The sequence below is a fragment of the Labrus mixtus genome, chromosome 23 (genome assembly GCF_963584025.1).
Source record: "Labrus mixtus chromosome 23, fLabMix1.1, whole genome shotgun sequence".
Classification (NCBI taxonomy): domain Eukaryota; kingdom Metazoa; phylum Chordata; class Actinopteri; order Labriformes; family Labridae; genus Labrus; species Labrus mixtus.
In genome coordinates, this window is record NC_083634.1 from 9058406 (window position 1) to 9073933 (window position 15528).

The 15528-nt window shown below is 40.0% G+C and overlaps 2 protein-coding genes across 5 annotated transcripts; one reads left to right on the forward strand and one right to left on the reverse strand.

The window, feature by feature from the left end:
• The first annotated feature begins 856 nt into the window (after nucleotides 1–856).
• pcolceb (procollagen C-endopeptidase enhancer b) lies at nucleotides 857–10269 on the forward strand. Its single transcript, XM_061030931.1, has 9 exons — nucleotides 857–1015; nucleotides 2789–2897; nucleotides 5181–5439; nucleotides 5628–5752; nucleotides 7147–7283; nucleotides 7403–8025; nucleotides 8121–8201; nucleotides 8685–8855; nucleotides 9286–10269. Exons 1-9 carry the CDS (start codon nucleotides 930–932, stop codon nucleotides 9414–9416), a joined length of 1722 nt encoding a protein of 573 aa, XP_060886914.1. The 5' UTR covers nucleotides 857–929; the 3' UTR covers nucleotides 9417–10269.
• LOC132958226 (transmembrane protein 272-like) lies at nucleotides 9998–14745 on the reverse strand. Of its 4 annotated transcripts, XM_061030936.1 has the most exons (6): nucleotides 13948–14745; nucleotides 11772–11808; nucleotides 11420–11480; nucleotides 11266–11316; nucleotides 10974–11156; nucleotides 9998–10470 (listed from the first exon to the last, which is right to left on the reverse strand). In XM_061030936.1, exons 3-6 carry the CDS (start codon nucleotides 11475–11477, stop codon nucleotides 10292–10294), a joined length of 471 nt encoding a protein of 156 aa, XP_060886919.1. In that variant the 5' UTR covers nucleotides 11478–11480; nucleotides 11772–11808; nucleotides 13948–14745; the 3' UTR covers nucleotides 9998–10291. The 4 variants fall into 4 exon arrangements, with proteins under 4 accessions (XP_060886919.1, XP_060886917.1, XP_060886918.1 ...); XM_061030934.1 differs by having other exon boundaries at nucleotides 11420–11808; XM_061030935.1 differs by lacking the exon at nucleotides 13948–14745 and having other exon boundaries at nucleotides 11420–11633; nucleotides 11772–11902.
• Between the last annotated feature and the right edge of the window lie 783 nt (nucleotides 14746–15528).

A 15528-nucleotide genomic window follows, 5' to 3' on the forward strand; every position in this document is an offset into this window, starting at 1 on the left:
AACCTGTGGTGATACGTCAGTAAAAAATAATAATTGGATGTGATAAAAAATTGATAGCAGGAGGGGCATCAATTTATCATAAATGTAATACCTCTTAATGGCAGCAGAGGAAAAGTTAATATTCATGTGGAAAGAGAGTAATGCACATTTTCAGCACATTTCACCAAAAATGTAGTTTTGTCTCTAGCAGCAATTATGTTAGCGCTAAGCTCGCTAGCAACGGACAGACAAACCATGCTAGGCTGTGTTCCTTAGTTTAAATGTTGTTGCATGTCCTCTAGGCTTAACTAAAATCAGATATTTACAGGTATGTTTGTTTTATTTCCAGTTATTTCTTTAGCCAGGGCAAATTTGTGTTTCAACAACTTTATTAACAATTTGTTGCCTGTTGAAGGTGATTTGCATTCTGTCTGAATATAAAGTAGGATTTTTCCTCTGGGCACCATGCATGATGGTTGTTGAGATATTTCTGTGTGGACCAAAGCCCAACTTCTCCAAATATAGCTTCCTAGTTGCCAGTGAGGCTAACGAAAACCCGGCTCCTGTTAGCAACAGTGGCACTCTGTCTGCAGAAACATACATTTTCCATATATTCCATTACGCTACATGTTAAACAACAACAGCACATAGCCAGAACATAACACACACTGTACTCTGGACTGTATATCCTTATTGCTTTTGGCTGTGGCTGAGTTTACAGTGTAATTAATGTTCTTTTCCCGTGGTTCAAACAGCTTTTTTATCCTCTCAGTCACATTAATTCTCCTTTCTTCTTCATAACACACCTCCTCCTCGACCATCCCTTCCTCTCCCTTCTCCTCCCTTCTCCTCCCCTCTTGAACCTTGCATCGCTCTCCACCCCTCTGGGTGCAGTTCTCCCTCCTTCCTCTTCTTCTCCTCTCCTGTCTTTCCCTAATCTGTGCAACAGGATGGAGGACAGGGTGTGGACTGTGTGTCTTTTTGTCATTCTGACACTGGGATGGACCGAAGCGCAGACTGAGACCAACCTCACCAGGTAAGCAAACGTGTATGTGTGAGAGAGTGAAATACTTCCAATATGGCTATCAATGTCCTTTTTGTGCATCTTTTTCCCTAAAAAAAAAAAAAAAATCCTGCACATGTGGCATGCCGTCCGTTTTCAAGCCCACATCTTAAACTGTTGTGTGTTATTTCATCTCCTGGCTGCAGTATCATGATTACAGAAAAGTGAAGTAGAATTAGAAGGCTGCAGTTTTTCAGGAAGATGTGGTTAGCATCCCATAAACACACTAAATGACAGTATGCTGTAATTGATGCTGTGATTAAACTGGGCACATGTAGGCCTACAGTCGCTTGTCCTCACGTGATGTTTTTGTCAAAACTGGCAACAAATGTCCCCATTTACATCTTAACTTAATGTGTTTGTGTCCTAGGATGAAACCCTATCTGGTTAAATTGGAAAGAAGTGTCTCCTCCATTATAAACACCTGATCAGGGTTAATTTAGGTGTCTCTAATGGTGATGACATTTATTATTCACGAGTCTTGTAGCAGATTCTTTAAAGTGTGGCAGCCTATCACATACCAGGTGTAATTGTATGAACTGTAAATGTGGTATAAATGCAACGCATGCAATCTTTCAGAAACAAATCTGCCTAGTTTTGTTTACCTTGATTCCTTCAGGATTTTTTAAAATGTTGATTGTAATAAACTGCTGTTGTGTTTGGAAAACCAATCCCGTTTTTCCTCACGCTGTTTGATACCACTTCCCACTCTAGTTTTTCTTAAATATTGATCATTACTTGTCATTGTTGTGTACTGAAAACCACAGAAGATATAAAAAAAAGGTAGAAAAAATCAAAATGTTTCACTTGTGTTTACCTAGTGTCTTTAGTTATTGTTACATGTTGATTATTATTTCACTCTTGAGTCTTGTGGTATGAAACAAAAAAGAATAGGAGAAAAATAAATACATTCTGGATGGTTTTTGAACCTGGAGCGCACACTGCTGGAGCTACTTGCACACACACACACACACATACAGGGTGTAAATTGAACATGAGAGACAAACACATGCCTGTGGGCTGTTTAGCCCTGGAGGGTCAGAAGGGAGGGACTACACCGCCACTGGACTTTTTTTATTTATTTTTTTTGCCAAATGTGGCCTTATAGCACCACAGCAGACACAAAACACATGCCTGAAGTACATAACAAAAACTGTAAGCAGCTAAATGTTAGGAAAAAGACGATTTATTTTGGTCTCTTTCTTGCTAAAGCACAAAACTACAAAAACAGACACATGCCAGAGCAGCAGACGTCTTCGTTAACAAGCAGTGAAATCAAAAGTAGAGGCTGGCCCCTGCTTTGATCTGTGTTTATCTGTGTGTGGTGTGTACGTCACTTAACCCCCCCCCCCCGTGTGTGTGTGTGTGTGTGTGTGTGTGCAGCATTTTAAAGCACTCCTCTGTTAAAGTAGAGTTCATGTTACATCTATGTGCAGCTTTCTTGTGGTACAGATACAGTGTAGCGACACCTTACAGCAGGTATACTGTATGTCGGCAGTGTGCATGCTTTAAAGTTTGATGAAAAAACATGAACCAGGAGAGCTCACAGGGAACCTCCCCACACTCAGAGAACAGAGACAGACTGTGCCGCTGTGGTTTGCAGCGCGTATGCAGGGCCTCTGCTGTCGTTCTATGAGTACGTATAGCTGCAAAAAACGAGCTGCGTTTTCCTCCGGTGAAGCATGCAAAGTTAAATATTGAAACTGTTGGTTGTGACATTTTCCTTCTTTTTTTTTTTTATTTCAGGCCTGTCTTCCTGTGTGGAGGCCACCTGGTTGTAGACTCAGGCATCGTGGCCAGTGAAGGATTCCCCAGTCCTTACAAACCCAACAGTAAATGCACCTGGTACATCACCGTGAGTCCCTTTAATCACATTATTAAATCTGTCCCAGTGTGGCTGCTAGGATCATTATATCAGCAGGCTTAGGCAAGTTTAGTTGGAAGTGTGTGAAAATGTTATTTGTAATAATTTAACAGTTCATTTTGGGAGTTATCGGGTCCAAAATAAATGTAAAATATGATTGAAAAACATTAAAACCCCTGCACTTGTAAAGTCAACCTTCACATGTGATATTTAGCTTGATTAGACCGTATTTCCCTCCCTCAGTCTGTGTGGGGCTGTGCGGACAGCTCCTATTAGGGTGGGCTAATTACACCTTTTTCATCCTTATAAGCATCTGAGGTTCATTGAACTCATGTAATGATTCCTTAAAAGATTATATCTTTGACCAGCTCCAACCAATCAGCTAGGATAAGTGAAAACACCTGTGTAGGTTTACAATGGGAATACTCTGTCCAGAACTACTACTTGTACGCATAAATTCAAAAAAGCTATGTAGTTCACAATGGTTTCCCTCCCTCCATCCATCCATCCATTATACTGCTATTTCCATTCAGAAGCACAGGGAGGCTGAAGCCAATCCCAGCCGTCATTGGACGAGAGGCGGGGTTACACCCTGGACTGTTTGCCTGTCAATCACAGAGCTGACTTATAGAGACAGACAACCAGCCACACTCACATTCACACCTACGGTCAAATTTAGAGTCACCAATTAACCTAACGAGCACATCTTTGGACTGTGGGAGGAAGCCGGAGTACCCGGAGAGAACCCACACATGCACAGGGTGAACATGCAAACTCCTCACAGAGAGGCTCTGTCTGACAGGGATTCGAACCAGGTTGCTGTGAGGCAACAGCACTAGACTTAAGACTTTATCGTCCCCATGGGGAAATTATTTTTCACAGCTACGTTTCTGTCCAGACAGACAGTTCCCACCAAAGAAGATACAGTACATACAAAAAACACAGAGTATTACACATACTGAGTTAGAGAACAGTCAAGAGTTCCCACTCTGGCCTGTTCAGCGAGGACTTTTGTTCTGGGCCGCTATAACAGCAGGGATCAGGCTTTTCCCAAGGCGAGCCTTACTGCATCTCATTGCTCTGTACCTCCGTCCTGAGGGATGTGAGGTGAGTGTTCAGTGGATGTGTGATGTCCTGTTCTTTTCACTTTGCAATGCGTGTTATGTTCCTGTTACTGAGTTCTGTTAGGTTTGCACTGCACCACCACACAGCCCATGGTTTCCCTTTGATCATTTAATTTATGTATTAATCATATTAGTTACTCTATTAACTGTACAAGTCTTAAGGGCCAGGTTTCCACTGAAAACATTGTTCTGTTAAAAACATTTTTCCCTAAAAATGTTTTGCACGATTTAGTAGCCTACACTTTATTTAAACAATAAAGGAGTTTGTTAGATTAAATTAACAATTTTTAAAAGTATATGCTGTTAAAGAACTGTTGTTTACATACTTTTCTATTGGAAATGTTCAAAAGGTATTTAGAAAGGTGGTTCCAAACAGTAAGGGTGTTGTTTCTGCAACATAGCTTTGCCTAAATCATGCAGCTTTAAATAACACATTAGTGTCTTGCCTGTCTGATTAAATTACCTTGTTCAACGTCAACTTTTTTGTTGTTGCTATGTTTCCATAGCATCCATGCTTTCACCAAAGCTGTATAGCTGAAAGTTGATTTAGTTTTGTAATGTACGATCGTACAAGCCAGCGCAAAATCCTTAAAAATACCATCCATACACAGTCAAACAGACGAAGAAGACAAGAGCATTGTTCTTACTAAAGTTACACTGCAACATCATAATGTATTGTTTGCTCCTACATATAAACCTGTACTACTATGCTTTTTGACTGTGCTTTATCTCCGAACTTTACAGACTCTTGAACTTGAACATTTTAAACTGGCTGACCAGTTTAAGCCCTCCTCCTGCAACTCGAAACATCCACTTACTCTCTACTTGGGCGAGCTAATTACGCACACCTGTTTCACTTCAACTAATTAAGCCAACGATCAGCACCAAAATAACAACAATTTCAAAGCAAATATGTTCAAAAAAAAATGTACAAAATGAGTGTTTATGGTGACCTTGTGAATTAAAACCTTTTAAATGATTTTATTGGCTTTTGGTTTCTTGTTACACCTTTTATTGACTTTAAATTTCAGGAGGAGCCTGTGAGCATTTTCTGGTTCTACAAAGAAAATTGTTTCCGAGCATCCTTTTTCCTAAAGTTAAACTCTTATCAACATCTTTTTCCAACAATTTATTTTTTTTCTCCTTCCAGGTCCCAGAGGGTCATGTGGTCATGCTGTCATTCCGCCTCTTCGACGTGGAGGCTGACCCCACCTGTCGCTATGACTACCTGGACGTCTACAACGGTCACTCCCGCCTGGTCCAGAAGCTGGGTCGTTTCTGTGGGACGTTCAGACCGGGCGCTCTTATCTCCACCTCTAACACCATGATGTTAGAGATGGTGTCAGACGACGCAACCGGGGGGAGAGGCTTTCTAGCTGCTTTCAGCGCTGGGAAGCCACACATGGAAGGTATGGTTGCATTATTCAACAAGCATGGACGTCTAACGTAGTGGTCCTCTGTCATATTTTTTTTTTTTTTGTAAAAAAAAAAAAAAAAATTCTAAGGCTCAAACAATCCTCTCTGAAATAAAAACATTCTGCAAAAAAATGACCAAAGACTTATTTTTGTGACTTTTTCTTCTTTTTTCCCCGCACAGAGAACCAGTTCTGTGGAGGAAGGCTGACCAAATCGCAGGGCTCCGTCAAGACACCAAACTGGCCCAACTCTAATTACCCAGCGGGCATCAGCTGCTCATGGCACATCTCTGTTGAACCAAGCAATGTGAGCAAACTGTACAGTATAAAATGCTGATTTTTATTGGTTGTACACATTCAACACGTCTTTAAAAACTCAGAGAGCAAAATGTCAGTATTTTAACATGAATGTCGAAGGGATTATGGTACGTTTAAACAACAAATAATAATATAGTTGACTGAAATGTTCTGTTATTTTTGTAGTCTTTAATACATCTTTGTTAGATTTGACATGTAGCCTACATCGGTTAAAAATGTTTTCACTAAAAACAGGAAATTTGTATGTTATTGATCTTTACACAGTGACACATTAGTGAATTTGTTGTTCTCACGGAGGTTTAAATAGTTAAAAAATTACCTAAAGTAAAGAAGTAAACTAACTTTAAATCAAATGTAGGTAAACCATAAGCAACATACACTTAGGATTACTCTTTTCTGCAGTCAGATAATTTTCTGTCCCAACATCTGAGGAAAGAGACAGCTAAGCTAGCTAGCTCCCACCTTGTTGTGTGCTAATATTGTTGTTGAAGCATGAGATGTAGAGAAATAGCAGGAGTGTAAAGTCTAGATGGAAGAAGAGCTATCCTTTGCTCGTTATGCTCAGTAGCTAGTTTACTTAGCCTCAGATTTTCGAGTATAGAAATAACTTTTCAATATGTTATTTCCTCTCAAATGCTAAACATAAACTTGCTTGGCTAGCTAGACATTTAGCCTTGTTTTTTCTACTTGAGCGAATACAGACATAAAAGCAAAATTTTTGTTGTACAGGAATCTGAAATCATTATTAGCTAGCTAGGAAGCTTATTAGCATACACTGGTTTGAGGCCAAGAAGAAAAATGCCCTATTTAAATTGTTTGATATGGACTTTTCACTCTCAGATAAGATGACCTTACTTTTCTCTGCAACGTTGTCTTTTCTAAAGTATATTAAGTTATTGTATCTCAATTAAAAAGGTTAAAATGTTAAAAATATGAAAGTTGTTCACATATACCGAGTTCAGAAAGGTGTATTTCATAATGCTAATTGATACAGGAGGAGGACTGAAAAAATTATAAGACTAATGAAGGGGCCCATCACAAGGAAATGTTTCCCTTCTCATCCCTAATGTAATGTGTGTAAAGTGTGTGTGTTTGTAAAAATGGCGGCGGCCTTGTGACAAAGTTCAAATGAAAGGCTTCATTGAGTGCGTAGGGGTGTGTTCGTGTGTGCCAAGAGATTGAATGTTGGGAAAGAGGGAAGGAAGTGAGAGCGAGTTAGTAAATGCCCTTCTGTATTTCAGGAGCATGTCCCTCCTCCTCCTGCACCAACATCACCACTTTCAGTATAGCTGCACTAGATTCATGAGGAATAAACTAGCTCACACCATTCATTCCCAATCATAAAATTCAGAGTTTGTGTTTTCATTCCCACCTCTTCTCCAGGTGATTGAGGTGAAGTTTGTGAAGCTGGACTTGGAGCCCGACACGTACTGTCGCTACGACTATGTGGCGTTGTTTAATGGTGGAGAAAGGGATAACTCGCGGCGGATTGGGAAGTTCTGTGGAGACAGGGTACCAGGGTGAGATAACTGATATGAAATGGGTGTTGAAAAGTTAAAATAAATCTTGCTTCAAGTTTCCCTTTTTTTTTAAGACTTCCATCTGAGCTCAGTCATGCATTTTCTTTCCTTTTCTATAGAATTATAGTGACAAATGGGAATGAGCTCCTGGTCCAGTTTGTCTCAGACCTCAGTGTGACCTCAGATGGCTTCATGGCCCACTACTCCAGTGTGCCCCGTGGGTCTCGGTCGCCCACGATAGGAGGAGATTTCATCTATGGACCTCAGACCACCACAATGCCAGAAAAATCCATTTTGAAGCCAAGAAAACCAACCAAACCAACCCCCACCTCTAGACCTACCCCCCAGCCTAAAACTACCCCTAAACCAACCAAAAGACCACTGGTGAAGAAACCAATAAAACCTCCACCAAAAAAACCCATCGTCAAACCCACTCTTAAACCAAAACCAGCCAAACCCACACCCAAAGCACCTGTGAAAAAGCCTGCACCTAAACCTGGAGCTAAACCTACACCCAAATTTAAGGTTATTAAGCCAACAATGAAACCAAGCATCAAGGCTAAACCTACACGTAAGCCTATATTGAAGATCAAGCCCACATTAAAACCCAACATCAAACCAGTAAAGCCAACATCTAAGAGTGTAGTTAAACCAACAGCCAAACCAAGGATGAAGCCCAAAGTGACACCTAAACCTGGAGTTAGCAAGACAGTGACAAAGAAGCCTATCGTGAGCAGGAAACGTAAGTGGACAAACTTCCATGTATGTATATTAGAACACCTGTATTATAAAAGATGGTTAAAGTGCTTAACGTGTTTGCATTTGTTGTTTCTTCAGCTTTACCACTGAAGCCACTGTGTACACAACCCTGTAAAAGGACGGGAACTCTCCAATCTAGCTTCTGCCCTCATGACTTCGGTGAGCCACATCAGCTGCCATGTAGACTGTACAAATCTCCTCTGCATTTCTTTCTTTCCAAAATGTTATTTAACCCATTTAGTCTTTTGTATTCCTTTTTAGACAGGTTTCCATCCAAATGGTACACATATTTAAACTTAATTTCCCCCAAAATCTGGAAAGAAAATGCATATTTTCATATTTTTACTCACTGTAATGCAATATATGGAGTTGGTATATAGCGATAAACAGTAGGTGTATATGAGTCTTGAGCCTGGTGCCGTTATACCGTTGAAGAAGTAGTATTGGGAGAAAAGTCTTGAGACAAGATGGTGAAAAACATAAGCAATTTTTTATGAAAACTCGAGGAATGCACTTTGTGAAATTGAAAATATGTTGATGTTGGTTGTCTGGGCATGGTTCTATTTTTGATAGACTCCATGATTCAGTTTTGCAATTATTAATAATTTAGAGTAGTTTGATGATACATTCTCTTTCTTTCAGTGATTACGGGTAAGGTTACATCTGTGACAGCTGGTCCTGGGGGCTCAGCCACAGTTGAAGTGTTCCTAATCAAGGCTTATAAGCCTGGACGCCTGAACATCACCAAAGCAGGGCCCATCATGTCCGTCACACTGAACTCTACCTGCAAGAGATGCCCTGGGATACTCAAAGGTATGGAAAAACTGTCTGTTTTTACAGACATAACATCTGCCTCTTCGCCTCGCAAACCAATGCAACTATTGAGTCATCAACTTTCAGGTTCATAAAGATGCAACTAAATGATTTTTTCAGTTTTTTAAAATTCAGCTATGGTAAGAGTAAAAACTGTCTTTTTATGCAGATGATGTGATTCTTTATTTTACCAAAATATACAAAGTAAAAATTGTAATTGTGCAATTGTTAAATGAATATGCAATGATAATGTGTTTTAACTGTATTCCTAATGATGTATTGTAGTATATAAAATCATAATGAAAGAGAAGTATCATCTTAGATTGACACTTACCATATTATTGGGGTCAATCAAACTATGAAAAGTCCATCTAGCTCCTCTGGTTTTTCTCATTTTCTGACACACTATTGTTTTTTGTCTCTTATTCAGGCAAGAACTACGTGTTGATGGGAAAAGTCGACGCACAGGGCAACGGTCTTCTCACCCCCTCCAGCTTCACGCTTCTCTATAAGCCCATCCACACCAAAGCACTTCTCAACCTTTCCAAGAAATCGTGCTGACATCACAGCCCAGCAAGCCAGTCAGATGGACAGTGAGCCCTCTGAAAATATGTTACTTTAGATTTAAAGTGAAAATATTATCAGTTATTATACAAATGTTATTTTTTGTCATAATGCAAAAGTGTTGTAAGAAATATCTTACAAAGACTAAACGAGGCATTCAATATAATATTTTGTATGTAAATTATAAAACTATGTTATGAAGATGGATCTCAAATACACAATATGATATACATGCTTGAGATTATTTTTAACATTGAATTAAGCCACTTGACTTTACATTTCTATATTCTTCATGAAAGCAGTCAGTTTTAAGGTTAAATCTCTTAAGGCTCTTGACAGAATGGTAATATCCACATGGACATGGACAAGAAATACAGATTAAATGGTCCCCCCATTTTATCTGTGATCCTTGATTGAAGTTTTTCTTTTATTGGAGAGTAAAATAATTCACTTGTGCACTGTGGATTAAAAAAATCAACTTTCTGATTTATAAAATGGACCAGTTGTTCCAAGTAATGTGATTTGCAAATGGCATCTTGGCGGCATCCCCCTTTTTCTTTACACACAAGGCTAAAAGGTAATGACAACATTCTTAATTTTTTAATTGTTAAAATGTTGTTGTTAAAAGTTATACATCTGAACAGGGTATACATACAATTTGAATTACTCCTTGGTAGTTTGTGTGTAAATCATGATGGGGGGGGGGGGCTTTCATAACAATAAACCCATGTGTGATTCTCGTGTTTGAAGTGATGGAATCTCCTTCAATAAGGCAGGCCTGACCGGCATGAACACACACAGGTGAATACTCTCATGTTTACTGTCATTAAATCCTTTAACAAATCCATAAGTTTGTCAGAGTTTGTTTTCTTTTAATCATCACCAGACAGAATGCAGCGGCAACAGCTAGATACAAGGAGGAGACCTAAGAGAATATAATTTGCATTGGTGGTCCAGAAGGCAAAAAGGTAGAGGGTCTTGTTGCAGTAGGTGTTTATGGGGGCCGTCTTGTTGTAGTTTGGTTCGTAGATTGAGTAAATCCAAACATTACCTGCCGAAAAAGACCAAAAGACAATTGGTTCTCACAGAAATTAAACACAACGCTTTATGATTGTCACGAACACCTGAGAAAAAACTGCTCCCATATAATTGTTTCTTTACTTTCCATATAATTGTAGGGGGCAGCAAACCAGTCAGGAAAATCACCTTTATAATACATTCATGATCTTGCTCTAGCTCTGTTTTGGTCTCCACCAACTCCAGAAGATTTCTGGTACAACTAGCTAAATGCCCCAACTTCCTTTGTTAGAGTTGAGTAGATTTACCTTTTTGAGTTTTTGTTTCAATTCAGGTTACTCATAAAACACACACACACATGTATAATCAAGCCATAGCCAACCCCTTTGCGCCCGGCCCCTCACATACGGCAAAGATTGTGCACTGCTTTATGAGCAAAAGTAGATTTGACACATTGATTTGTGTACCTTAAACTGCACCACTGTAAGTGCATTAATTGTGCATTAGTTTGACAAATACTCCAGTGTTTTATCTTACCAGCGATGAACCAGCAGAAGAAGAAGACGGAGACGAAGCAGCTCCAGGTTTTGCTGTGATTCCCGAAGCCGGCAGTGCAGGGACAGATGGAGAGCATGGCCAGCAGCAGGGTGACGACTCCCGCCACCAACAGGTAGATTGGAATGTAACGCTGAGCCGGGCAGTCAAACTGGTACTTTGCTCCTACAAGATGCAACAACATTCATTTCTGGGGGGGGGGGGTTACACTCTTTGATGGTTATTGCCATCACCACCTTCGGTTGGCTTGTGTTTTGAAAGAATAAAATCATACCTATCAAGAGTTGAGCGAAAGGCAGGACACATACAATCGCCTGGAAACAACCTGTGGTAAAGACAAAGAGGTACACCGTTAAATGCACCGTGTGGTGAGGTTCGTTTGAAAGTAACAGAAATGTGCATCACTTTCACATATTGCTGCGTCTCACTTGAAATTGGTGCATGAGGTTTAGGAGGTCTGCGGATGTGTTGAAGACTCTCAGCCATATTCTGCTCAAAAGAGAAGAAACATAATGTGTCTGCTCTGAAGTGCCCCTCATTTGACATGACTCATGCATTCCTCTATCCCTTTTTTATTTTCCATATCAAACTAATAATGTCGTCAAAGTGTTTGGTTGGATGACTGTTCATTTCTCTCCGGCTCTGTGTACAAGCAACTTAACGTAAAAACAACTCAATAAATAGTTATTCACAAAAAATGAGCAGTAAACGTATTTCATAAGCAAAAATAATTGTTTTGATATAAAAAGGATTTTAGAATAATAAAAAATAGTCACCTACTGTTATAAGCAGCTCCTCAGCGTCTTGTCACTGACGTCTAGAAGGGAAACTAATGTCATATAGCAGCTGAGGGTTAGTGTCACATCAAATGTGAAACCACAGAAAAAGTTCCTTCGATTGTGTGTCTCAACTTCCTACATTACATTTACAATCACTTAACATCAACGTTAAATCTACTCTGCTTTAAAATTCTGTCTTGAGGGAAGAATTTAACTTGAATATGATACCTGTTTTTACAGATTTATTTTGTGGCTTTGTTGTAGAAGATGGGACAGTGGATGGAGTCTGAAATCAGGCAAAGAGAGGGAAAGGACATGCGGGAAAGAAACCTCAGGTCAGTCCACCCTCATGGAGGACTATAGCCTATAGGGAGCACACACTAACCACTACACTACCGGCGCCTCCAATATGCTAACTTTGAACATGTAAGATGTATTGTTTCTTACAAAGAAATACAGTTACTCCTCCATAATGCAACTGAAGTAAGGAGAACACATCCATGGGTATAGTTGTCTGGTGTATGTCTATGGTCTCTGATGATGTTTTCACAAAAGGAAAAACAAAAAAACCTCTCCAGAAAAAACTCCTGTAATTTGAGCTGGATGTGTGAATGCAATTTTTTTCCACCCTGAATTGCCTCAGATTTTACCCTGCCAGCCCTTAAGTTGAGCTTCCATGTGGAGTTTGTGTGAGCTATGTGAACGCAGCAGGGATTATTCATCTACATGCAGCACTCATATAAGGTAAAAATGTCATTATGACGATGAACTCTGATTTCTGTATTCACAGCATCTCTTTTTACGCCTCGTCATGACAACCCTGAGGTTGTCCTGAGTGGTGTGCACATTTGCTCACTGCTGAAGAAGCTGCAGACCCAGAGCTACAATTCTACAATTCACCTAGCAGACGCTTCTATCCAAAGCGACGTACATCAGAGAGTAAGTACAACACAAGCAAGGATCTAGAAAAAAGGGAACAAAACTTTGAGTCCGATTGGATACACAGGTGCTGACAGGAAGTGCAAAGAGGCAAAGCACAACATTGACAGCAGTTCTTGTGAGCTCTTATCAGTATAGAAACCATCTTAAAAGTTGTCGTTGTCAAACGAAACCATCGTCATTACCATCGTCATTATCAGTAATATCGAGACCATCGTCATCATCATCGTTAAGGTCGTAGGTATTCATGAAAGAGCTGGGTCTTTAGCTTTTTCTTAAAGGAGCAAAGGGACTCTGCAGATCGAATGGAGTTTGGAAGTGTGTGTACACGTTTTTTTGTTAGTAATAGGAGCAAATTTGTCTTTCCTCTTGTGAAGAGAGTCAAACAGATAAATCCTCAGATATATTTGTGAATCCTTCTGTGTGCATTATTCTTTGATTGAGACTGATCCAGCTCCTTATAACGTCCCCCTTGTAATTGGCCGGACAATTTATAAAACAGCTATTTGACTTTCATTTAGACAACTCCCCCTTGTTTCTCTCCATGTGAGGTAGACCTGAGCTCATGACATGAGATTAAACACGTAGTGTGGTCACACTTTTTTTTCCATCTGCTTTACTTAAAATCATTTTCTGTTTCTACAGAGTTCCCACTCAACATGTTTCACTCTCTCTGTCTGTTTAAGCACTTTAGTCACATGAAAAATGAACAACTCATCTTTTTTTATTGTTTTAGTCAGAGACGGTCTTGTCATTGATTTAACCCTTTGTTGCTCAAATTCTGCCCGCAGGTTAGCTCAGACATACTACTGCAACAAGGAGCAGAATGAAATACACACAGTGGCTGTATTCAGCTGCATGTAAGTGTGAAAAGGGTTTTACAGAGACTTTTGTGGTTTTCTTTTCACTTGTAACAGATGCAGCCAGCACAGTTCATATCATATGAGAAACCAGTTGCAGCTTGTGGTCAGAGTTCTTTGTTCAGTCACAGCAACAGAACACAACACAGACATTAGTACAAGTAAGCGATGTGAATGCAGTCAAGTGCAGCAGGACAGGCACACCGGTTACAGTAGCTGGACTGTAGCACTGACTAAACATATCATAAGAAGCAGACTCCCTGTGTGTTTTTAGCTTCAAACAGGATTATTCTCAGTGGCTGTTCTACAGTCTATTGGTTAAATTAATTAGGGGGCCCTCCAACCAGCATTTCTCACCACCAGTGTTCCAACGCTTACCCCTCTTCCTTTTTGTTACTCTTTCTTTGGTCTTTGGTTTTCAAAACACCAATGCATGCTATGCTTAGCAGGGCAACGAGAGTGAGTGCTGTCAGATGGGGCCCCATTAGCGAGGTTCCTACTGTCATTGGAAAATTGACACATTTTGAGCCACTGCAATGGTGTAAAGTTTGTCAGCCCCCGAGGCACCCCTACTGGCCCGGGGCCCCAGGCAGTTGCCTGCCTTGCCTGTTGACAATCAGCACCTCTGATTATTCTCTTGTATTTCTTGGAGCTTGTATTTTTCTGTTTTACAGTTCCCATGTTTCCAAGCTAGCAGTTAACGAGAATCTGAGAAACATCATTCCCATGTCTATTTGGTAATCCCTGTTTGAGTTTCAGTTGGAAACAACTTCCTGATATCGCTCTCAGTCTGAGTACAACCTGACACGTCTCATTGAGATTAAACACATTTTGTGGTCAGACTTTATTCTCTGTCCTTTACATACAATAGTTTCCTGTTTCTACACAGTTTCCACACAACACGTTTCCCTCCCCCGTCTCTTTAAATGTATTGAGTCCTACATCATCTTATGCAACTCTCCATTTAATGTCCATGTATGTGTTATTTTAATATTACCTTCATAACTTCAGCAATACAAAGTGACGTTAAACAATGTAAAGAGTGAACTATGAGTGTAGTAACGATCACTATTTAGTACACTTCCTGGTTTCTCCCTTTCTCCCCTCCCCCTTGATTGGCTGTTGTTTGCACTCTGTCCCTCGTTAGTTAGATTGAATTCACCTGCCGACTGCTTCTTTATGTTTTTCATCCTCACATGGGGCGTCCGTTCAGCACTGCACTGATGTTCAAACCATCCCATGTGTGTTTTCTTTTACCCTCGTTATTGAACTGAATTGGACGAAAATAAACCTTTTTACCTAAAAGTCAAGTTTCCTTGTTGGATTCCTGCATCCTGACCCCGTTGCCCATGGTGATAGTATCTCAACTTTGAACCCTTCTTGATGCAGTGCAATACAAATGATCATCTAGCAAAGTGCATCATGGGAATACAGCATAGATTTAGGACCCCATTAAAGAAATGAATTGTAGATTTTAAGAGTGAAGTGGTAACATTATTAGAATGCTCAGGCTTGCCTGTTACACTGCCTTCTTCAGATTAGACGGTTTGTTTCAGTCTTTTTAATAAGTTATTGAAAAAGTACTTCACAAGACTACACTGTGATGTTCAAGTAACTGAAGGCTGAACATTTGAACCAAAGCTTTAGACAGAAAAGACACCATGTGGTCATTTGTAATCTCCTGTAGCCATAGAGTGACATCTAGTGGTTGAGAGGTGGTACTACAGAGTGTTTATTCTCAAACATTCACTGTAATCACCTGACAGAGAGAAAAGGAGTCTATTAAAAAAACATAATTTACTTTCTACTTTATGTCAGACCCACAGGGCGACACATGAGGCGCTGCTTGTCAACAGGAAAGGCGGGCAACAGCTTGGAGCCCCTGACCAGTAGGGGGCCCCTGAGGGCTCACAAACTCTTACCAAAGCAAAGTGCACGTTTTTCTATCGACAGTAGGAA